Below are 22,319 nucleotides of genomic sequence, written 5' to 3' on the forward strand. Positions count from 1 at the left end.
CGACGGCGGCACAATTCCTCCTGGCCCCACCACTCCACCCCACCCCAGCAGGCTCGGGATCCGCGAGATCCCCATCCACCCACCCACCCACCCACCCACCGGGGGTGGCGGCCTGGATGAGGTCTGCCACGTCAGCGGCGTACTTGGGCCCGTCGTTGCCCCAGGCGCCGCGGTAGGGGTTGGGGTTGAGCGCGTGGTGCACGCCCAGCCCCTGCGGCACCGGGAACTTCCAGGTGTGCTGCCCCAGCAGGCCCATGGTGGCCTCTGCAGGGGGGGGCAGGCAGGCGGGGAGGCGGGACGGCAGGGGTGAGCCTGAGCATACGTATGCTTGTGTGTGTATGTGCGTGCATGTGCGTGCATGTGTGTGCTTGTGTGTGTGTGTGTGTATGTGTGTGTGTGTGCCTGTGCACGCGGCGCGGCATCAGCCGGGCCACCCCACCCCTGCAACAGCACACCCACCCACCCGACAGGCCGTGGTATGCGTTGCGCAGGCAGACAAGGTCGTGGTTGCCTGTGGCCAGGCGAGCCATCATCATGGCCATGTCGTTGGCCTCGCTGGCAGAGGGAGGCAGGGCGGGGCAGGGTGGGGCAGGGTGGGTGGGGCAGGACGGGGCTGGCGGGGCGGGGAACTCGGGGCGAGCAGTGGGGCGCTCCCAGCCAGCGGGTGGGCGGGTGGGTGCGAGGGGAGGGGTGCGGACACACCGGGCAGCGCACGTGGCAGGGCAGGGCGCACAACCATGCGCCAGGCCCGCCGGTCGCCTCCACTCAGCACCACCACCACCTGCTCTCTCGTCCTCCTGCTGCTCCTGCTGCTGCTGCTGCTGCTGCTGCTGGCGTCCCGCGCCCCCGTGCCCACCTGCCGCTGTTGACAAAGTAGGCGACCTTGAGGTTGCCCGGCATGCGGTCAGTGAGCTCCTTGCCATACTCCGCCACCTGGTTGTGCAGGTAGATGGTGGTGGTGTGCTGCGGGGAAGAAGCAAAGGGGAGGGAGGCAGGGCGAGGGAGGCAGGGCGGTGAGCGCGGTTGGCAGCTGCGTGGTGCAGTCGCATGTGGTGGAGGGGCAGCGGTGGGCGGCCGCGCGGCGGGCGCGCCAGCAAGCGCGAGGCTGCCACCGCGCCGGCAGCCGCGGCAGCGCGGGGCTGGCGACGTGCATTCTGCGCTGGAGGTGGGCGGCGGGCGGCGGGGCAGGCCGCACCTGCAGGCGCTGCGTCTGCTCGATGACCGCGCGGTTGACCTCTGGGTGGCAGTGACCCACGCTGACCGTCACGATGCCCGCAAAGGCCTGCGGCGCACAGGCGGCGGGTGCATGAGTGGGCGGTCGAGCGGCATGTGGCGCTATGTGGAGGTGGGTGTGGCTGGGGCAGGCGCCCTGAAGGCAGGCACTCGAGCCCCTGCCGGCAGCGACGAGCAGCCGCAGCACAGCGGCATCTAGCGCTGCATGCCGCGCCGGGCCCGCCCCCGGCGCTCCCTGCCCCCGCCGCCCGCCCCGCCGCGCCTCACATCCAGGTATCGGCGCCCCTTGTCGTCAAACAGGTACTGCATCTTGCCGTCCACAATCATCACTGCAGGCAGGCGGGTGGGGATGGATGCGGCGGCACGGGCAGATGGGGTGGGGCGTGGATCCGTGTCGCTCGGCAGGGCCGGTGAGGCATGCGCTGCAAGTGGGCTGGCAGCAGCTGCGGCGGCAGGAAACGCACCTGGGTCTTTGAAATGATGGAACAAAGCTGCACGGATTGAAAGGGGGGAGTCAGGGGGAGCCAGCCACACCACGAGACGTTGCCCTACCGCCGCCCTAGCCCGCTGCCGCCGCCTGCCAGCGGCGGCGCAGCCCCAGCAGGTGTGTCGCCCGCCCGCTGCCGATCGCCATCTCGACCAAGGGCGCACCTGGGCTGAGGTATTGCTTGCGCAGGGCCAGCACCTCCTCCTTCGAGGGTCCTGTATACTTGGGGGGGACATAGTCGAACGGGGGCAGCACTGGGCCGACAGGGCTGTCGGCTGGTGCCGCCTGGCTGGACTGCGACCGCCAATAGCCTGCTGCCAGTCCCGAGCCCTGGCAGGCCGCGGGGCCCAAGTGGGCCGCACGCAGCAGCGCTGCCTGCTGCTGCCTGAGCATCGTGTGAATGCCGGGATGGTATGGGCAAGCGCCGAGGGTTCATCTGAGCATGCAGGACCGCCAGCTGGCTGGCTGGCGGCGGCCCTGCTGGGGCGGCGCAGCGTGTGAGGGCGCAACAGTGCAACTCGAGCCCAGCCTGTCAGGCGCCCTTTGCAGAGCAGATCTTGGTCTTGCATTGAAGCCCTCAAGTAATTTCTCTGTTTGGCAAGTCATTCAGTACACAGTCAAGACGAGGAGGAAGATGAAGCAGCAGGCGGAGCAGAGCGGGAGACAAGCATGCACCGGAAACAAACGGTTCAGCAGGGATGAAGGAGCGCAAGGAAATGGGCAAAAAAAGTTCAGGAGCGGGTGCGTGTGCACACATGGGGCATCATTCTGCATCCATCACTTAGGGTTGGGCACGGCGGCAACCCCAGTGGTGCCAGGCGGCCATCCCAGTGGCCACCACCCCAGCTACTCCTCCATAGCATCCCCCTCGGCGCCGCCCCCAGGCTCCAGCTCCTCTATGGTCACCGAGGGCGCTGGGCCCACGTCTGTCACCATGGCCATGAGGCTGCTGATGTCTGCAGGGCGGTGGGCACACGGCACACCCCAGAGCAGCGCACACAGTAGTTAAGCGGTCGGCTGGGCATCCTTGAGCACCGCGCTTACTGCTAGCGCTCTGCCACGGTGGCACCAAAGCGGCGCGTTCACAGCGTGCGTGCAGCGGCTGACCTGGAAGCGGTCGTTCGTGGTCAAATTTGAGGTGTCGCCGCTGCGCAGCGCTTAGCACCTGCTGGAGCTGCGCAGGGGGCAGGGAGCAGGCAGAGGCAGTGGAGCGGCATGCGTGGGAGGGGACAGGGCGGCAGGGCAGGGGTCGCTGCTGCGGGTGCACAGCACTCTCGATACCTGGCTGTGCTGCAGCCGCGTCAGCGAACTGGCCTCGGCTGGCGGCCCCTCCTGCGCCTGCTGCGCCAGCGACGGCGCGTACGGCACCAGAGCCCACGCATCCGGGCTGGCCAGCTGCCCGTGCAGGTGCGGGCTCCAGGCCGGGACCGCCCCCGCCAGCTGTGGGATGGCTGGCGGCAGCGGGGTGGGCAGCATGAGCCGGTACTCGGGCTCCCCTGTCCGCGGCCGCCGCCTGGCCCGCCCAGGGACCTGCTCCTCGCCGCCGTCGCTGCTGCCGCCGCTGCCGGCATGCTCCCCGGCCTCCTCCATCTCCATCTCCGCCTCTGGCTGCTGCTGCTGCTGCGGCGGCGGCGGTGGGTGCTGCACGCAGCCCTGCATCTGCTGCTGCGGGTGCAGCGCCTGCAGCTGCGCCGGCTGGTCAGGAGTGAGCAGCGCCAGGCCGGCACCCGCGCCATCGCCGCTCACCCGCCGCCTCTTGCTGGCGCCATCGGGCTGCGCAGCTGCTGCTTGATCCCAAGCGGGCTGCTCGCCCGTGTAGCCGCTCTGCTGCTGCTCTTCCTCTGCCTGCCACTGCCGCTTCAGTTGCCGCGCGGCGGGGTTTGGCCACGACGCCGGCGGCGCCTGCCCAGCCGCCGGCGGCAGGAACATGGGACAGTGGAAGGCGCCAGGCTGCGTCCCACAGAGGCCCAGCCCCTCTCTGCTGTACGCGCGGTGCGGGGGCTGCGGGCAGCGTGCTTCTGGAACGCAACGCCAAGATGCGATGAAGAGCCTGCGGCGGCGGTGGTTCCTGGTGAGTACGGCTGGCGAGTTCTAGAAGACGGGGCTGTGGTTGGCTCGCGAGGCCTCCCTGCAGAAAAGAACCTGCCAGGTGGTGTACGAGCGCAGGCGCAAGGGCCTGCAGCGTCCGGCCTGAGTATCAGATGTTTCGAGAGCAGATTCATGAGGAACCAATTGGCTGTTTGTGGGGCTGCTGCAGGCAAGGGTGCCTGGCCGGCTGCCGCCTGTGCCGCCTTGCCGCCGCCGCCTGCATCGCGCCAGGAGAAGTTACAAGCAAGAACAGGTTTACATCAGAGAAGGGAAATACACGGCGATTCAGAGTGTATGGATGCGCAGGGCGAGGATATCAGGAGTCGCCGACAGGATTGACGGAGGGCCACAGAGGGGCGGGACGGCTCGACCTTGCTGAAAAGCCAGCGACCCAACACGCAAAAAGAGGTCCAGCACAGAAGGTTCTGAAGGGAACTCATGAATGAAATTAATATACTGAATACAGGCACCCGTCACCTCCAGAAGCCGCGCCAGCAGGTGAAGCGCTCAACGGCGCGGGCGGCCGGCCCAGCGGCGCCGCCCCCGCACGCCTCCATCGCCGCCAGCTCCCGCCCGCTGGGCAGCAGCTTCAGGCGGTGTAGGTCTCCCATCTCTCTGGAGTGGAAGCCGTAGCCGCCGTACACCAGCACGTCGCCGCCGCCCGCCAGCACCGCCGTGGCCGACATGCGCTCGCAGGGCGGCGCGCCCAGCAGCGCCTGCGGCCGCCCCCAGGCCCGCGCCTCCAGGTCCAGCCAGGCCAGCTCGTTGCAGGTGTGCATGGAGCCGCCGAAGAACAGCAGGCGGCTGCCCACCAGCACAGACGCGTGGCACTTGCCCGCGCACAGCGGCGGCGAGCCCGACACGGGCACGCGCCGCCACTCCTGCGCGGCGCGAGCGGGGTGCGGTGCGGGGCGCGAGTGAGTGCATTGCCGAGGCGAGCGCCGCAGCAGGCAGCCCAGGCAGCGCAGGAAGGCAAAACCTCGACCATGCTGCTGCCCAGTCCGGAGCTGGTGCAGCCACTCCCATGCAGGTTGTGGTGACTGCGTCACTCCCCAACTCTTTCTTCTCCCTCTCTCCCTCTCCCGCTTTCTGTCTCTCTCTCCCTCTCTCACGCACAGGCACACACACCCCTCCTCCTGGCGCCCACCATTGTGCCCAGGTCCAGGCAGTACACGTCAGCCAGGTCCCGCCCGCTGCGCAGCAGGTCGCGCCCGCTGCCGCCGCCCACCACCCACAGCCGCCCGCCGTGCACGCACGACGAGTGGCCCAGGCGCAGCGGCGGCGGGTCGCCGCTGGTGACGGGGCAGCTGCAGGCGCGGAGGCAGCAGGGGGATTCATTAAGTTGGTGGTAGGTATGTGCTCGGCGGAGGCTTGTGCCGGGAGGCAGGGAGGAGCATGGGCTGGTGGCCGGGTGCACAGCGAGCTGGGCTGTGCAACAGCGAGCGTTTCCCAATCCCCACCCCACCCCCAGGCAGCCACCATGCTGCCACCCACCTAAACTGCCAGGTGGCGACATCCAGGACGGCCAGCGAGCTGGAGGCGCCCCGCTCCGCGATACCGCCAAAGTACCAGATCTACCGGCGGGGGGTGGAGGTGTGTGGGGGGGGGGGATGAGAGGCGCGGAGCGCAGCGGGAGCGGTGGAGGCCACGCAGCGCAGCGCAGCGCAGCACGGCGCCGGGGTTTTGTGCCACCCGGCTTGGTCATGGTGGGCGCCCCACCCAGCCACCGCACATGGCGGCCCGGGCCTGCGTGGCAGCAAGCCCGCAGCCCCACACAGGCGCCCTCGCCCCAGCCCCACCTGGCGCCCGTCTTCGGAGGCGGCGGCGCTGTGGTAGCCGCGCGCGCCCGGCGCCTCGCCGCCCACCTCGGGATACCACCACTCGTACTGCCCCTCAGCCACCCACTCCTGCTCCTGCCCCTGCCCCGCCGCGGCAGCGGCAGCGCCCTGCTCGCCGGCGACGTCCTGCAGCCGTGCCATGATCTCGCCCAGGGCGTGGCCGCTGCTTGCCAGCCCGGTGGCCATGGCGGGGGCCACCCCAGCGTGCACAGCGTGCGCAGGCATGGAGGCCGGGTGCTCGGCGCTGGCGCCGCCGGGCACCCATTCCTCATCCTCATCCCCTGCAACACAACCGACGGCAGCGGCAGCAGCAGTCGGGATGCGGGCAGGCAGGCGGCGCGATGTACAGCCGGGCATCGCAGCAAAGCTCCGGCGCCGCGGTGCCCGGCAGGCGCCTGCGCGCGGCAGCTGCTGCGGCAGCCCAGCCCCAGCCTCGCCCCAACCTGCCAGTCCAAGCGCACCTTCCTCCTCCTCTGTCTCCATCTCATCATCCGAACCCATCACCGCATCCACATCCTCTTCGCTCTCAAAGCCCTCCTCCTCATCGCCCTCATCCTCATCCTCATCCTCATCCTCCTCATACCCCTCCGCCTCCTCGTGGTCCCGCAGCATCTGGGCCCACAGCACCTGAGACCAGGTACCGCCCGCGCCGCGCCCCAGGCTCAGCCCCAGCGAAGTGTGCTCCTCCCGCTGGCTGGGACCCGCGCCAGCCGCGGCGGCGGCGCCGGCGGTTGAAGCGGCTGCGGTGGCCTCCGCGTCGGCAGCCCCCGGCGTGCGGCGCAGCACCGCAATCGTATCCAGTGGTGCCTGCGGGGGCGAGGGAGGCGGGCGAGCGCACAGATGCCTGGCGGGTTGGCTGGGGAGGCGAGCAAGGCCGCCGGGCGGCCAGCCCAGAGGTGCCTGCCTGCCGGCATGCATGGCACCATGCGTCAGAGCAGGCGCGCTGCCCACACAGCACGCACTTCTGCATGCAAGCAGCCAGGAAAGATGGCGCGCCGCAAGGAGGCAGCCGCGCCCGCACCTGGTAGCCGCCGGCCATGAGGCCGCCAAACAGCACCGCCAGCTCCCCCTCCGGGCCGCAGCGGGTCAGCGTGTGTCCATAGCGATAGACCGGGAAGCGCCCCGCCACCCGCGGCTGGACCCAGCGGTAGCCCCCTCCCGCGGCGTGGGGCTGCGGGGTGAGCAGGTGGAGGTCTGAGATGACGCCGCCGCCAAAGCCGCCACTCAGCAGCATGGAGGCGCGGCCCCAGCTGCACGCGGCGTGGCCCTCGCGCCCCCGCGGCGGCCGCCCCGCCAGCCGCTCCTGGCGGTCCCACACCAGGCGCCGCAGGCCCTGCAGGCGGTGGGCGGAGCGGTAGGCCTGCGCCCAGCTGGCCCCGCTGCTGCGCAGCTCGGAGTGGTGGCCCCTCAGCGAGGCCTGGTCTCGCTGGCACAGGTGCCGCCACAGCGCCTCCTCGCCGCCAGCCAGCTGCTGCCAGTCCTTGTTGCAGGCGCCCAGCGACAGCACCTGCACGCGGGGGGCAGGGTAGGAAGCAGGCTGTGTGACAAATCGAGCAGGTGGCGAGAGAAGAGGCCCGCCTTGAGCCGCGGTAGGGTCCACCGCCCGCCCACCGGTCCGCCGTCCGCGACCACACAAACACACAGCAGCTGGCGCCGGAATCGGTGAGGAGCTGTTCAAGCCCACTGGCAAGGCAAGCAGTGCTGCACGAGGAGGAGGCTACCGCTGGGCCACGACACCATGAAAGGATGGATGGCGGCGCTTTGGGCGGCTCTCAACGCCCTACTCACGCTCTGCACATCCATTTCACGCAGAATGTGGAGCTGCAAGTCCTTGCCCAGTTGCTCCATGGTGCTTGGCGGTGCCCGCAAAACCCTATGCGCCCCCTGCAACCACTGGCAACCACGCTTGCTCTCCCTTCGCAGTTCTAAAGCAAGGGCTGGCTACCGTGAGCCAGCAGGCCGGCAATCTGGTGGGGAGAAGGGGCGGGAGGCGAGGCGGCGGCGCTCAGCACAGCGCAGCGCGGCACCAATGGTCCACGACGGCAAGGAGGGCGCGCAGTTGAGCTCACGGTTTGCCTCAGAGTGGATGGTTTAGGTAGCTGGTTACAACCCCGGCACGTGCCAGGCGAGGCGGTGGCACGTGATGTCAACAGCACAAGCGGCGGCAGAAACCGACCCCCCCCCGGAGCGCGCATGCGGACCAGCAGCGCTGCTACTCCATCACGATCTTGGGCGGCCCGTGCCGCTGGCCCTGCCCCTCCCCGCCGCCCTCCGCCTGCTGCAGCTTCTGCCACACCCGCTCCGCCACGGACACATACGCCGCCGCCGCCGAGCTGTCGGGCTGGGTGGCGACGATGGGGGCGCCCACATCCGACGTCTCCCGGATGGCAATGTTGAGCGGGATCTGCACGCAACCAGGGCGGCGCGCGGAGCATGTGAGGGAGCGGCTGGCAGGCGGCCAGCCTTAGCGCCAGGGCGGGAGCCGCACCCGCCAGCCAGGCAGCGCAGCTGCACGCCAGCTACCACTCGGTCCCAGCCAGCCCACCCACCTTGCCCAGCACCTCCATGTCCAAGTCGGCGGCCGCCTTCTCCGCGCCGCCGCTGCCAAAGGGGTGGCTCTCGTGGCCGCACGCGCCGCAGATGAACCAAGACATATTCTCCACAATGCCTGGGGCAGCGCGCGCGGGGGATGGAGCGACGGGGTTGGTGTGGTGTGGTGGTTGGTACTGCCAGGCTGCTCACCAGCCACGACCCAGCCGTGCTACCGACCCTAGGTCGCCCCCCAGCCGTGCTACACCCATGTCACGCCTCAGCCGCCCACCCCGCTCCCCGCCCCACCCTACTTCACCACATCACACCACGCCACGCCACACCCTGCCCTGCCCCCGCCCACCCAGGATGGGCACGTTGACCTTGCGGAACATGGTGCAGCCGCGCCGCGCATCCAGCAGCGCTATGTCCTGCGGTGAGTGGCGGGAGGCAGGGGGCGGCGAGGGCCCAGGTGAGGTGGCGGGTGGCGGGTGGCCGGGAGAGCAGGGGCAGGCCAGCAGCATGCCTGGCCCAGAGAGCCAGCGGCCCGCCGAGCATGCGCGAGGGCCACTGGCCTGCGGCGTGGACACGATGACGGCGCCCGAGAGGCGCAGCCGCTGGCTGATGCTCAGCTGCGCGTCGCCTGCGGGCAGGCAGGGGCGGGGCGCAGGCCTGGGCAAGGGCTTGCCGGACCAAGGCTTCCCACACCGCACGTAACAGCCACCCCTCATGCCATGCTACTTTTACGCGCCCACACACCACCACATCACCGCCACCGCCCCTCACACCCCATGCCAGTTCCGTGCGCCACACACACACACACACACACACACACACACACACACACACTCTCCACTTCCGCCGCGGGGCCCCAGTCCCCCCACACAAGGCCACACAAGGCCACGCCCACCTGTGCCTGGCGGCATGTCAATGACCAGCACGTCCAGCGGCGCCCACCGCACCCGGTGCATGAAGGTCTCCAGGGCAGACATGACCTGGGGGCGTGTGGATGGGTGGGCACAGGAACAGGTGTGGGTGCAGGCATGCGGCGCCTGCGACTGCCCGGTCAAGGCGCACACGTGGCGTGGCCTGGCCTGGCGCGGCGTGGCGTGGCGTGGGATGCAGGGCAGCGGGTGGTGGCGGAGGAGGGGTCCAAGGCCATGCCCGTGGGCGGCGAGGGGACAGGGCAGAGGGCCGGAGCGCGAGCTCTCGTGCCCCGGCGCCATCGAGCGCGCCCGGCCAGCCACGCACCATGGGACCGCGCCACACCGCCGCCACATCCTCCTCCATCAGGAACCCCATGGACATGCATGCCACGCCGTGGTTGATCAGCGGGATCATCTTCTCGTCTGCAGGGCCGCGGCAGCACGAGGCTTGCCTCTTGTTTTCAGAACAGCAGCGGCGTGGCCATGCAAACAGGGTGACAGCCGCTGTGGTGTGCACTGCGGGGCCTGCTGCCTGCATTCCCGCGTCCATGCAGCACCCAGCGCATAGCTGGGGGAGGTGGAGAGGAGGAGGGGAGGAGGCGGGGGCCCCGCCGCACCTTCGTCCACGCGCGGCTTGCCCGACAGGCACATCATGCGCGGTATGCTGGGGCCGTACACGTCGGCATCCAGCAGGCCCACCCTGAGGCCCAGCCGCTGAGCCAGCGCCACAGCCAGGTTGACTGCGCAGAGGCGGCCAGTGGGGAGCGGCAGCACATCGGCGGCCGACGAGAGCGGTTGGCTGGGGGCGGCAGAGCAGGGGCCACTGCGGCAGCAGGTGAGCGGCAGATGCGGCAGCTGCCGGGAACTCGAGGCGCACCCGCTGTGGTCGACTTGCCAACGCCGCCCTGCGGCACAGAGATGCAGCAGGAGCTGGCTGTGAGGGTGGGGGCCAGGGGCGCCGGCTCGAGCGGCAGGGCGGCAGCGGCAGGCGGGGCGGCGCACAAACCTTGCCGCTGGCCACGGCGATGATGTGTTGCACCCCTGGTATGCCCAGCCGCGCGGCGCCTGGTCCAGCTGCATAGCTGCGCGCCAGGGCAGGCAGCAGCAACCGGGGGCACTCCTCGAGCAGGGACCGTCTGAGCAGGGCTGCCATCGACATCGTGTTCTTCTGCTGAAGGCGCTTGTCACGCGCTATTGCGCGATCAGCGCTTGAAGGGTTTGCCGCCCTCCCGCCGCCAGCTCAGCGCCGCCACCTTGCTGCCCTCATCTCAAAAAGATGGCTCACAAATGGGATCAATGTTCTCCTCCAATGCCGAAAAAAGTCGGGTCAATCACAGGAACCACAGCGCAGGCAAAATGCGATCGAAGTAGGCCACCCGCCTCGCGCTGTTAGCTGGCCCCCTGCTGCCTGCTGCGGCGGTTGACCAGTGGGTGGCGCTGCTCCTCCTCCTCTCTGGGGCTGCCCTCGCTGCTGGTGGTGGTGTGGCGGGCATGCAGATCTCCCAGCTCTAAGGTAACATGCTGGTGGCTGGCGCCTCCGGTGCTGCTGCCACGGGGCGGCAGCGGCGGGAGCCCGCTGCCAGCCCGGCTGTGGGCGGGGGTTCCCCCGGCTGCGCTGTCAGGCAGGGTACCGGAAGCGAGGCGGCTGCCGGGCCTCGACGCCGGCTGCGCCTGCCCTGCATGGCTGGCTGCATTCAGCTCCGCGGCACGCACCCCCGCCGCCACCGCGGCAGCCATCGCCTCGGCGCCGCCGCCGGCGGGGCCGACCGTGGCGACCAGCACGCTGGCGGCGGCCGCCGCTCCCAGCGAGGATGTGGACACAGAGCGCCGCCCCAGGCCCGACCCCTGGCGCTGCATTGGCGATCCAGGGCCCGCCTGCTCCGGCCCGGGCCCGTGCTGCGGCGCTGGCACGCTTGCAATGGTGTCCCCGGTGGCGCTGGAGGCGGCAGAGACGGGAGAGAGGCGGGCCACCTCGATGGCGGCGCGGTCGGCGTCCATCTTGGCGCCGTGCATGGAGCGGCGGGGCGACAGGAAGCGGCGCAGGTGGGGCGGCAGCTCCTTCATCGATTTCTGCAGGCGGGGCGCGGGGGAGGGGGTGGACAGGTCGGGGCGTCGGCTGTGCAGGAGCACACGCTGCTGGTGGCGGCAGGAGGGCCAGCTTGCGGCGGCAGGCGGGGCAGCCAGCGTGCCTGGGGCAGGGACGGCACCGGCACCGTCTGCAGGTTGTCCTCAAACCTGTCGGTCTCGTCCACAATCTCGGCCTGCAGGGCAGGCAGCCACACACACACAGGCTGTGGGCTGTGCGCGGCACCAGCGTTGGCGCTCTTCCCATTGTTATTGCGCAAAAAAGGGTCCAAAAGTATGGTGCTGGTGGGGTTTTGCCTTTCGACCCACGGCAGCAGCACTGGCGCTCTTGTCATGGCTAGCGCGCACAAAAGGGGTCGACAGGTACGGTGCTGGTGCCGGGAGCCCACCTGCAGCAGCTCCTCCAGCACATCCTCTATCGTCACGATGCCCACCACCTCCTCCACCTGCTGCCCCTCCACAAACGCGCCCGGCAGCGCGGGCGAGGCGCGGCGCACGAGGCCGCCGTCCGTGCTGCCGTTGGCGGCGGGGCTGCCGCCGATGATGCCTCGTGTCGAGGCCTCCCGCGACACGCGGGTCAGGCAGGCCATGTGCTTGCGCCCAAAGCGGAAGATCTTCAGGACGTCATACAGAGGGATGTCCGCACTGTCGCCCACACGCGGGGAGGGAGGAGCGGGCGGGGAGCAGGCTCACAGGTTGGGTACCGAAGGCGGGCGAAGGTGTCTCGCCCCACCCCAGCATGAGGGCGCTGCTCCCTCATCGCGCGAGGCTGCTTGCCCCACAGCGCTGCCCGCAACCCAGCGCTGCCTGCCCTCCCAGAGCTGCCTCACCAGAGGAAGGGCATCTCGCGGAGGCGCAGGTCCCTCACCCGCATCCCCGCCGCCTCATCCACCACCAGGAGCTCCTTGACCAGGATGAGGCCCAGGATGGCCTGCAGGCGTGTGTGTGGTTAGGAGGGAGGGCGGGTAGTGGTGGGGGACAGCGGTGGGGGCTGGTGAAGGAGCAGTGTGCATGAGTGGATGCCTGCTGCGTGCACGAGGCCTATCCCGTTGTGGCTGGCATCAGGCTGACCCCCGGCGTGCACCCCAGCTGCTGCTCCCGCTGCAGCGCTGCTCTGAGGCCCAGAGTCCGCGGCTGCCTTGCCTGCCGGTTCTCGCCCTCGTGCACCGGCACGCGGCTGTGCCCCGCCGCCAGCACCGTGGCCAGGAGCTGCGAGTCGATGACCGCCTCGCTGGAAAGCATGAACACCTGCGCTCAAGGGGGGGGCCCGGGGCACACCGGGTGCGCCTCTCCAGGTGGGTGCAACAGGCAGTAAAAATGACTGGGGTCTGCCTGGCCAGCCGCTGCGTGCCAGCGCCAGCTCTATTCAAGACCGGCTGCCGCCTCCTCCACCTTTGCCAGCGGGGTCATCACCGCCTCTGCCGTCTTGCTGGCCATGTCCAGAGCGCCCTTGATCACCTGCGCCTCATCTGTGGTCAGCGCCCCCACTGCGCAGCGCGGCGCAGCACAGCGCAGCAGCGTGGAGTCGGCGCTCGCATCCGCGTGCTGAGAGCAGTATATACTCGACAGGGGGTGCCCACCGGCCTCCCCTGTGCATCAGGCCAGCCCTGTACACAGCCCTGCCCCAGCCCCAGTCGCCCCGGCAGCCAGGCGCACCCGACCCATCCTGCTGCGGCTCCGCGTGCAGCGAGATGAGCGCGTTGAGCTCCTGCCGCCTGAACAGCACGCTCTCCTCCCCCAGCAGCAGGTCCAGCAGCTTGGCCAGCGGCCAGGCCACGGGGGCGGTGAGCACGCGCAGGCCGCGCACCAGCCAGGAGCAGTAGGCGCCAATTTCCAGCCCGTAGCGCTTGCACACAGCCTGCGGGCGCGCGCGGCGGGCGTGGTGCCGGGGGGACGGGTCAAATGCACGCACAAAAAAACGGGCGGATGCGTGGGGTGCGCTGCGTGTGGGAGGCCGGCACAGCAGAAGGTACAGGAGCAGAGCGAGGGGGCTGCTTAGGGCTGCAGTGGGTCCCGGCAGTGCCGAGGTGCAGCCTGACCTGGGGTGCAATCTCGGCAAAGATGAGGATGGCGGTGACGCTGATGAGGAGAGCGGCCAGCGGATTGAGCAGCCGATCGATGAAGAGCGGCAGCGCGGTGTTGCAGGCGGCGTTGACAACCACCAGCGCACACTGCAGCCACAGCAAACGCAACAAGCCATGAATGCTGCCTGGCTTGGTGCATCTCAGTTGTCAGGCTTTCCAAACCGGAGCCTCGCGGCAGGCTACACAGTTTTGAGAAAATGTGCAATGCGCAGCGCTGGAGAGTGACAGAATGACTGGCTACTTGCCATGGGTGCTGCTTACCATGGTAAAGTGTGGATCTCGCGTCAGGGGCTCCACCCGCCCCACCAGCCACTTTTGCTGCTCGCTGCCGGTGCGCTTCAAGACAGCCAGGTCCATTCGGTCCAATGACAGCAGTCCCAGCACCAGCCCTGCCTGCAGGGCGGAGGCAGGTGATGTGGGACTTGTACAGAAGAGAGCACGGAACCGCTCCCGGTGAGGCGCAGCAGCTGGCAAGTTGAAGCCAAAGCAGCCAAGCAGATGTTCTGCAAACCCACCATGAGGCCAGACACAGCCACCAGGACCACGGATGTGATGATGTACAGAACCACCATGCCTTCCGACAGCCCATTGCCGCCCTGTTCCAGCAAGAGCCGGTGGCCCGCCGCCGCTGTCGCCGCCGCTGTCGCCGCCGCGGCATCGGCGCCAGGCCAAGCGTCATGCCCGCCAGCAAGCGCCGCCAGTCGCAAGAACGAGGACCCCATGAGCTAGTTTGCTGCCTGCAGCCGGACAGGCACCCCGTCAGCCGCGTTGCCCGCGCCGCGCCGCGGACCTCCTGCGGCTCCCCACCGAACCTGTGTAACGCACAGGGAGTGCAAACGAGACCAGAAGAGAGCTAGACTCTCTTGCTGACTGTGCCTCGTGAAAGCTTGTGTTTGCACGGACACACCCCTGGCAGGCTCTTCGATGAAGAGTGATGCCAAATGGAGCTTGTGATCCACGGTTGTTGCCCTGCAGTGCAGGTGCATGCCAAGTCCGGCGGCGCCCCGTCACCGCCACTTGTCCGGCGGCGGCGCACAACCCCGTGGGATTTGCAAAAGAAGTCAAAAAAGAGCAGTCGTGAAATGATGCATTGGTTCGCAGACAGTTGCGGCAAAGCAGACGGAAAACTGAGGCAGCTCCAGGGAAAACAGCTGCAGTGGTACACAAGGGCACGGCAGAGTGGTGCAGCATGCAGAGGCAGGTGAAAACTGGGACAACTGAATGCAGGTAAACGGTCACTGATTCCTGTGTTGCTTTGGCGGTGGTAGAGATGGAGACGCCCAGCCTCCCGAGCTCCCCGGCTCAAAAGGGCAGCAGCTCAGTGCGCGCCTCCAACGGCAGCAGGTACGTGATGCGGCGGCGCGCGGGGCTCTGCAGCTCCAGCAGGCCCGGCACCTGCCAACGGGGGCAGGACAGGTGGCAAACCGCAGGCCTGAGGGTGTCAGAGGCGCCACACACGTCGTGCAATGCCCGACCTGGGCACGGCGTGCGCCCAACGCACGCAGCCGACTGCCCGTACCTTGGCCGACAGCCCCGTGGCGCGGACCTCCTCGCGCAGGCAGTGCAGGGCGCGCACGAGGCAGATGAGGTAGGACACGGGGCCTGCAGGCGCAGCCAGCGCAGCTCGTCGCTGGTCAGCGCCGCAGCAAGAGGCGGCAGGGTGCCCCTCCCTCCGAGCCCCCGTGCTCTTCAGCCCCTCTGCCTCAGGAGGTCTGCTGATGCTGGCAACGCACAACTGGGCGCCGCTCACCACAGTGCGGCATGTCGGCGGCCAGGCAGTCGCCGGCGGGGAGCACCGCCACCTGCAGGCCGTGGCAGGTCACCAGCGGGTGCTGGCGCCAGGCGGCGGCCACCTGCTCCACGTCTGCAGCCAGCGAGAGAGCGCAGGGGCAGTATCAGCGGGTGGGGGCCATCGCAGACGGGCGTCTGCTGCCTCGGCCATGCATGGTGACGGCAGCGCCGCAGCCCCTCCACTCACGGCCAGGCCAGGCGCGCCTGCGCAGCGGGGGCCATCATCGTCGGAGGCAGCCACCACGTATCCCAGGGAGGCGCGGCAGCACTCTGCCGGGAAGTTGACTTGGTCGTCAAACAGCAGCGCAAAGCGGTCCAGGCGGTGCCACCTGCAGGCGGCGGCACGCGTGGGGGGGGACGCATGGGCGGGGGGCGCCTGCCAGAAGACCAGTGCAACTGCTAGTGGCACCAGCTGGCGGCAGCTGAGCGCGGAATCTGCGCAAAGTGCATCAGGTGAACTGTATTGTAGCAGCACAGGCTGTGTCACGGTCAGCAGCCCCTGCCCGGCCTGATGTGGGGGGCGCCCGAGGCCACGGTGCGCTCCAGGCTGCACCAGGTGCGCTGCAGCTCACTGTGGTAACCTCCCTGCAGTGCGGCGGCAGGACCGCAAACCAGAGCCGGTTGCCGGTTGGCAGCAACTCCCCGCCAGTCGCCCTGTGGCGCACTCTTGACAGCAGCCAGCCAGCCGCCCCACAGTTGTAGATTGAGCCTCGTGAGTGGCATCCAAGGCTCTGGCGCTCACCAGAGAGTTGGTGTGCAGGCAGACGAGCGCGGGGGAGCGACGGCGCACCAGGCGCACCCCGCAGCAGGCGCTGGTGATTGCGAGGCGCACCCACAGCATGGCCGTGTACGCCAGCAGCACCCATGCGGCGTGCAAAGATAGCAGGCGGTGTACAGCAGCCACATGGGCCAGTCTCGGCATGGCAATCATGGCTACAGAGCACACGAGATTCATCCACACGGACAACCTACATCGCAAGATTGCAGAGAGGGCGTCCGGGCAGCCCTCAATTAGGCGATGGCTGCCCCTGTGCGATGGCTGCTGCGCTCCCAGCTGAGGGCCAACTTCAGGCTTGGCCACACCCCTCTCCTCCTCCTCATCCCTTTTGAGCTCTCCATAGAAGGCAGGCAGCCCAGAGCTCCTTTTAAGCAAAGGGCAAAACATGACGAGAGGGTTCTCGTCGCTGCTCGCAGGAGCGGGGCCCCACCCCGACCAGGGCAGCAGCAGCGGTCATGCACCTGCGCAGGGGCAGCAGGGGCAGCAGCAGGCGGGCGGGCCTGCGGCGGGAGCGCCCGCTGCGCAGCCCCGCGCCGGCCCACCCCTCCAGGCACCCTCCCCACTCCACCCCGGCTCCTTCACCGACGCGGTGGCGGTTTCGCAGAAGGACTGGCACGCGCTGGCCCTGTTTGGCACGGTGCTGCTGCTGGTGACCTGCCAGAGCCGCGGCTTCCAGCCTCTGGAGCTGGCCTTGACGTGGGCCACCGTGGCGGTGCTCGCGGCGCTGGGCGCCTGGCAGCTGGCGGCGCCTGCCAGCTACGGGTGCCGCCGCTGGGCCACCGTGCCGCTGGCCAGGCTCGCCATGGCGGGCCGCCTGCTGGCTGTGGACACGATGCGCACCTTTGGGCCCGCCCCGGCCCCAGCCTCGCCTGCCGCGGGCAGCTTTGCGCCGCTCGAGCCCCACGTCCTGCTGGCATTCCTCATGTCCTCTGGTGTGTGCGCCCTCGGCACGGTAGGTGGATTCCCTTGCCTAGCCTGGCACACCACCGCGGGCAGCATGAGCATAATGCAAAGGTCGGCACCCCGCAGGGACTGCATCGGCACCGTGCATCGACCTTGCTCCATGCACCCCTCCTGCCTGCTGTGCAGTCTGCCCTGGGCATGCAGCTCCCGCCTCTGGCGGCCGTGCTCGTCCAAGTGGCGGCGGCGGCGGCCGCGGCGGCCACCAATGCACGCAGCTGCGCCAGCTTTGCGCAGCTGCCCCTCAGCGAGCGGGCCATTGGCGCGGCGTACCGCTGGCTGCGCCCCGCTGCGCTGCCGCTGGAGCGGCTGCAGCTGCTGTCTGCCGGGATGGGCCCGGACCTCAGCCAGCAGCAGTGCACCTCGGGTAGGCGGGTAGGCGGGTAGGCGGGTAGGCGGGTAGGCGGGTGCTGTGACCTGTGGAGTGAAGACTGCAGCAGTCGCCATGGAGTGGAGGCTGCAGGCTGCGCAAGCCTGGTGGCGCCAGACCAGCAATGAGAGTCGCACCAAGCGGCACGCTGCTCCCGTCTCATCACGTGTGTTGCTTGCCGTGCTGCAGTGCTAGCTGCCCTCCAGTTCTGGCTGGGCTTGCTACTGCCAACCATGCTGGTGGTGCGGTCCCAGTGTAAAGCCTACGTGGCCTGGAGGAGGGAGCGAGGGCTGCCGCCGATCGAGCAGGAGCACATCGTGCCCGCCAGCGGCGGCAGCAGCACAGGCGGCGGCGCCCACCCCGAAGATTGGCAGTATGAGGGCGCGGTGCGCACACTGCGCGCGCTGTCGGCGGCGCAGTGTGGCCTGGTGCTTGCCGCCCTGCTGGACTTTTACTGGACGAGCCATGCAAGCGCGGGCTAGCATCACTCCCCTTGAGAACTTTCCTTTCAACTCCCCTCGCCGCTTGAGTGTGTCCTCGTCCAGCGGACACCTGTGCACTGCACGTTTGCAACAGTTGCAAACAAATCCAAGCTCCCGCTTCAACCCAGCTGGCGCCCAGCGCTCAGCGCGGCAGTAGGGCGCGGCCGAGGTTGGCAGGAGCAACATTGTTGGCTCCAAACACGCCAAAATGTCTAGCAGCAGCAGCATGGCTGACGTTAAGAAGGAGTGGGGCAAGGTGCATTTGGAGGAGTCTTGGCTGAGAGGGTTTGCCCTCCCGCACTGCCGCTGCCTCTCTTAGCTCAATGCACTGGCTGGCTGGGCCGCAGTAGAGCCCGGGAGCCAGCACCAGTCTGGCCGGCTCAGCACCGCCCACGCCGCCTGCCGAGCTCCGCCTCGCATTTACATTCTGAGCAGCCGCCCTTCATATTCAGGAGCCTGACTGCCGCCCGCTCCTTCTGTTCACAGGGGTGGAACAAGATTGTGGAAGCTCAGCAGGCCCTGGCCAAGAAGCGCCCTGCCTTGATTCACCTGCGGGGTGAGCCTGGCCTGCGCAGCGCGCACCACTAGTCTGGCGGCTGTCACTGGCGGCCAGGTCGGGCCGCGGCGGTGCCTGGCACGCCTGAACGGGGTGGCTCACTTCTGTGCTTGTGTTGCGCAGGCCCACATGATGCGATCATCTCGCGCACCATCCCACTGGCGCTCTCTGCTGTGGGCATTGGGCTGAGCCTCCGGGGCGTCTTCAACATGATACTGGGACGAGGTAGATACGGGTGGGGAGGGGGAGGGTGCAATGAGGGACCGAGATTGCTCACTTTTGGAACGCACCACATCCCGCTGACGTGTAGGCAAGGTGGAGTGAGGACTGGCAATCGCGCTTGCGCAGGGAGCGGAGCGGCTGCGGGCATGCGCAGCACATTCCAAGTACTTGCAGAAACTGTCACGTGCAATCCATCCTTGTGGCATGAAATCACCACCCTTCGACTGGTGCTCCTGAGCTTGAAGTTGCGGCGGGCTTCCCGCAAGCGGCGGCGGAGGGCGCACAGCCACCTCCGCCCGGGCCGCCCCCGTGAGCTTGCAGCGGCCTTGAGAATCTACAAATGGTACATCCAACTTGCAGGAGCCAGCAGAGGAGCGAACCCTAACCCTGCATCTCCGCCACGGGTGACGCAGCTCGAAAGGCCGCTCCCCCCGCTCCCCCACCGCAGTCCCCCCGCCCCCCTGCTTCGCCACTGGCTTGCAATCACCATGTCTGCCTCCAAGGTCGCGGCGGAGTGGGCAAAGGCACGTTTGGGGAGGCAGCAAGTTGGCTCGTGCGCCATCCCTCGCTGCAAGTTCCCTCAGCCACTTTGCAGCCACACCCTGTGACCAGTGAGAGTGCTGTGCCTTGCAGGGGTGGCCCAAACTCGTGGCAAAGCAGAAGGCGATTCAGTCTGCGCCCGGCTTTGTCCACCGCAAGGGTGAGCTCCAGGACGGGAGGCAGCGACCGCGGTGCTGGCGTGCAGCCCACCGCCTGGCTGCGCGCTTGTCACCACCCCGCCCGACTGTCCGCTCTGTCGCTGGTTTCCCTAGGCTGCCTTGCCAGCGCAGCGCAGTGCAGCAGCAGGCCAGAACCGCAGCAGGGCGCTGAGCATGCGCCCATGCTTGTCGCCGGCGCTTGCTGCCCGCAGAGGGCGACATGATCACGTCAAAGGTCATCCCGCTGGCGCTGACCGCTGTGAGCACCGTCCTGTTGGTGCCCGGCCTCTTCAGGATGTATCTGGGACTCCACGACTGAGCAGGTGCAGATGCGTGCATCCATGCTATGCATGCGGACAGCCGCTGCATGCGTTACCGCCGCTGGCATCTCGCTGCTGGCGCTCCGGCGCCCCACCGCGTTTGCTCGTTGTGCTTTGCTGTTGTCCGCCGCAGGGGCGCATTGTCGTTTCCACACCACAGGCTGCCCCCTTCCTGCAGCGCTGCTGAGAACGAGGTTCGGCAAGTTTTGTTGGAGGAAGGTCGACCGGCAGTGAGACTGCCGAACACCCCACCGACATCTGGCCAGAGCCTCTCTCTGGAGAATGCTGCAGTTAATGGGGCCCGAGGGGCTGCGGCATACCTGGAGCCTGAGTGCACCTGTGCTGCAACGTATTTCGGACCTCTATAGCTTATTGCGAGCGAGCGCTGGCGGCAACAAACGTCGGCAGCAGCAGCGGCGCCGTCGCCACTGCTGCCCTGGCTGTGCTGCGGTGCCTTAGCTACCAATCTTTTCATGTATTGTTCTCGTGTTTTGCTTTTATTTGGTGCCCTTCTGCGGCAGCCCCTTTGAAATATGTTGTAACTCGTCACCACTGCCACTGGCTGCCTTCCTAGCTTGTGGCCTGGTGCCCAGCATTCTCCTCATGAGCCTGGGAGCTTCCTGGCCTGCCCACGCGTGGCCATACGTGAAATGACAGCGTTCAGTCCAGGCAAAAAAAGAGGTCAGTGCGCTATGCACACCGCACCCCTACAGCACTGCCTGCACCTGCTGCTGCCAGGAGTGCCTGCTGTGCTTCCCGTGCCGCTGCTGCCTGAGCCACAGCTGCCGCATCCTCTGCTGCCGCCGAAGCTTGGGCTTCGGCCCGCTGCGCTAGCTGCGGCGGCAGGGGCGGCGGCGTGGAGAGGTCTGGGAAGAGCAGCGCTTGCTTCTCGCACATCTGCTTCAGCTTCTCCTTGTTGAGGGTGGACACCCTGTGGTTGTGCGCCATCGAATACCTGAGGGGGAGGCAGGTGGCAGGGAGTTTTAACACTGAGCTAGCAGTACTGGCCGGGCTGGTGATGCCACGCCGCCCGAGCGCGTGCTTACCTGCAGGGCTTGCCGGGCCACAGCAGCCGCTCCCCCCAGCAGCAGCTGCCGTCCCAGTAGTGGCACTGCGTGGTCTGCAGCCGCTGCCTGGGCCGCTCCTCCTTCTGCCGCTGCTGCTGGCCGCCCTCGCCTGCGCTGCCGCCGTCTAACGAGAAGCCCTTGTCGCCCCAGTCGCCGCCGCCGCGGTGCGCCTGCCACTGCGGCGGCGGCCGCTCCAGCATGTGCTGTATGTACTCGCGGGCCTGCAGCAGGGGTGCAATCAACGCCACACTGTGGAGGTAGCCTCCTCGACAGGTGCGCCCGCACACAAGCATGCCGACTTGGCAGGCCAGGCCCGACCTATTCCGCCAATCGCACCCGGCCACCACCGACGCCCCCACCGACGCCGCACACCTGCCCCTTGCTGCGCAGGAAGAGGAAGGCCTTGAGCAGCGCCCTCTCCTGCGCCGTCAGGTCGCCCAACGCCCTGCGGGCAGCCAGCAGCGCAGCGCGAGTCGGATGCGCAGCCGGCCAGGCCAGAGCCCCCTCCGCCTCGCTCAACGGCCGGGCCCAGACCGCCGGAGCCTCCCCGCCCCACCCGCTCACCCCAGCGCCTGCTCCCGCATGCGTCGCGCCTCGTACATGATGAGCGCCGCCGCCACGGACAGGTTGTAGCTGTCCACAAACCCCACCATGGGCACCACGGCACAGGCGTCGGCCAGCGCCACAGCCTCGCAGCTCACGCCCCGCTTCTCGCTGCAGCAACATACATGGGGGCAGGCCGCAGCTCAGCCTGCCTGCCTGCCTGCTGGACGGACGGCAGGAGATGCGGCGGGCACACGTGCCTCCGCTGGCTGCCTGGACGTGGCCCGTCGCCGCTCCGGCAGCGCTGTGTGGGATGCCACTCACTCCCGCGCCACTCACTTGCCCATGATGAACGCCGTGGGGCGGGTCCAGTCGATCTGGCTGATGTCCACAGCATCCGGGCTCAGGTGGGTGGCCACCACCTGGTACCCCAGCCTCTTGGCGTTGAGCACGCACTCCTGCAGGGAGGCAGGGCCGGGCGAGGAAAGGCAAGGCAGGGTAAAGCAGGGAAACGGGTGGCCACAGGTAGGCGGGTGCGTCACGTGGCTGGCATGCGAGGAGGGCCAGGCAGCCGACCGCTGGCTGGCGAGGGCTGCCGCGCATGCCCACCCCTGTGCGCACGCCCACCTCGGTGCTGTTGAAGACTTGCACATCGAGCCACTTGTCGGCGCCTGCAAGGAGACGGAGCCAGCTGGCTCGACAGACCCTGACCAGCATGGGCAGGCACGCATGTGCACGTGCAGGCCCCCACCTGCTGCGCTGCGCGTGCTCTGCTTGTACCGCTCGTCCCGCGTGTTGCGGATGACGTGCAGCGCGCCAAACCCCAGGGCTGCGCGGCAGTTGGGGCAACACGTGAATTGGCCTCCCATGCCCGGCTGTCGCAGGGGCGGACATGGAGTGGCAGCTCCTGGTGCACCGCCGCTCCCCTCCCTCACCGTCGGCGCTGCGGCACACCGCGGCCAGGTTTCCCATGTCGTAGATGCTTTCCACAATGGGCAGCACGTTGAAGGTGCGGGCAGCGCAGACCTGCAGGGCAGGCGGGTGGGTCACACACGGGCGCGCGGGAGAGCGACAGGGGACCTTGCTGCTGTGCAGCGCCCCGCCCCGCCCCACCCGCTCGATGCGCTGGATCCTGTCCTGCGTCATGAGTGGGGTGAGGGTGTCCACCACCTGCTGCCCGCTGATGGTCAGCCCCTTGGCAACCTCAAACTCATCCTGCAACAGGCGAGGCATTCCAGGCAGGTGTCGGTGGCGGCGGCTGC

At 68.6% G+C, this 22,319-nt stretch overlaps 7 protein-coding genes across 7 annotated transcripts in view; 2 read left to right on the forward strand and 5 right to left on the reverse strand.

The window, feature by feature from the left end:
• Positions 1-2,113, reverse strand: part of CHLNCDRAFT_143782 (hypothetical protein) — a gene marked incomplete at both ends in the record, with an annotated part of 4,032 nt that extends 1,919 nt beyond the window's left edge. Inside the window, 6 exons of the mRNA XM_005849290.1 lie at positions 100-264; positions 464-555; positions 857-963; positions 1,196-1,282; positions 1,501-1,562; positions 1,885-2,113. Coding sequence (XP_005849352.1) covers positions 100-264; positions 464-555; positions 857-963; positions 1,196-1,282; positions 1,501-1,562; positions 1,885-2,113 — 742 coding nt within the window. The remainder of the gene's footprint in view (positions 1-99; positions 265-463; positions 556-856; positions 964-1,195; positions 1,283-1,500; positions 1,563-1,884) is intronic.
• Positions 2,114-4,281: 2,168 nt separating this feature from the next.
• On the reverse strand, positions 4,282-7,494 carry CHLNCDRAFT_143784 (hypothetical protein; the record flags this gene model as incomplete). The annotated part of the gene is made up of 7 exons (XM_005849291.1): positions 4,282-4,689; positions 4,956-5,115; positions 5,303-5,382; positions 5,608-5,927; positions 6,108-6,453; positions 6,668-7,153; positions 7,435-7,494. 7 exons carry the CDS (start codon positions 7,492-7,494, stop codon positions 4,282-4,284), a joined length of 1,860 nt encoding a protein of 619 aa, XP_005849353.1.
• A 364-nt stretch (positions 7,495-7,858) lies between these two features.
• CHLNCDRAFT_34906 (hypothetical protein) lies at positions 7,859-10,254 on the reverse strand (the record flags this gene model as incomplete). Its single annotated transcript, XM_005849292.1, has 9 exons — positions 7,859-8,050; positions 8,196-8,314; positions 8,540-8,599; positions 8,747-8,818; positions 9,086-9,170; positions 9,427-9,524; positions 9,719-9,841; positions 9,979-10,006; positions 10,108-10,254. 9 exons carry the CDS (start codon positions 10,252-10,254, stop codon positions 7,859-7,861), a joined length of 924 nt encoding a protein of 307 aa, XP_005849354.1.
• Positions 10,255-11,758: 1,504 nt separating this feature from the next.
• Positions 11,759-13,669, reverse strand: CHLNCDRAFT_16812 (hypothetical protein; the record flags this gene model as incomplete). The annotated part of the gene is made up of 7 exons (XM_005849293.1): positions 11,759-11,831; positions 12,017-12,117; positions 12,354-12,434; positions 12,579-12,673; positions 12,843-13,044; positions 13,226-13,357; positions 13,532-13,669. Coding segments are annotated over 7 exons (822 nt in total), but the record flags the coding sequence as incomplete, so codon positions are not given.
• Positions 13,670-16,224: 2,555 nt separating this feature from the next.
• On the forward strand, positions 16,225-17,651 carry CHLNCDRAFT_143788 (hypothetical protein; the record flags this gene model as incomplete). The annotated part of the gene is made up of 3 exons (XM_005849093.1): positions 16,225-16,791; positions 16,929-17,166; positions 17,359-17,651. The coding sequence occupies 3 exons, from the start codon at positions 16,225-16,227 to the stop codon at positions 17,649-17,651; spliced, it is 1,098 nt and encodes a 365-aa protein (XP_005849155.1).
• Positions 17,652-17,859: 208 nt separating this feature from the next.
• Positions 17,860-19,446, forward strand: CHLNCDRAFT_143789 (hypothetical protein; the record flags this gene model as incomplete). The annotated part of the gene is made up of 4 exons (XM_005849094.1): positions 17,860-17,907; positions 18,138-18,207; positions 18,331-18,432; positions 19,340-19,446. 4 exons carry the CDS (start codon positions 17,860-17,862, stop codon positions 19,444-19,446), a joined length of 327 nt encoding a protein of 108 aa, XP_005849156.1.
• Positions 19,447-21,074: 1,628 nt separating this feature from the next.
• Positions 21,075-22,290, reverse strand: CHLNCDRAFT_21737 (hypothetical protein; the record flags this gene model as incomplete). Its single annotated transcript, XM_005849294.1, has 6 exons — positions 21,075-21,228; positions 21,397-21,515; positions 21,685-21,728; positions 21,809-21,886; positions 21,993-22,083; positions 22,171-22,290. The coding sequence occupies 6 exons, from the start codon at positions 22,288-22,290 to the stop codon at positions 21,075-21,077; spliced, it is 606 nt and encodes a 201-aa protein (XP_005849356.1).
• Between the last annotated feature and the right edge of the window lie 29 nt (positions 22,291-22,319).

The sequence above is a fragment of the Chlorella variabilis genome (assembly GCF_000147415.1).
Source record: "Chlorella variabilis unplaced genomic scaffold CHLNCscaffold_6, whole genome shotgun sequence".
NCBI lineage: Eukaryota > Viridiplantae > Chlorophyta > Trebouxiophyceae > Chlorellales > Chlorellaceae > Chlorella > Chlorella variabilis.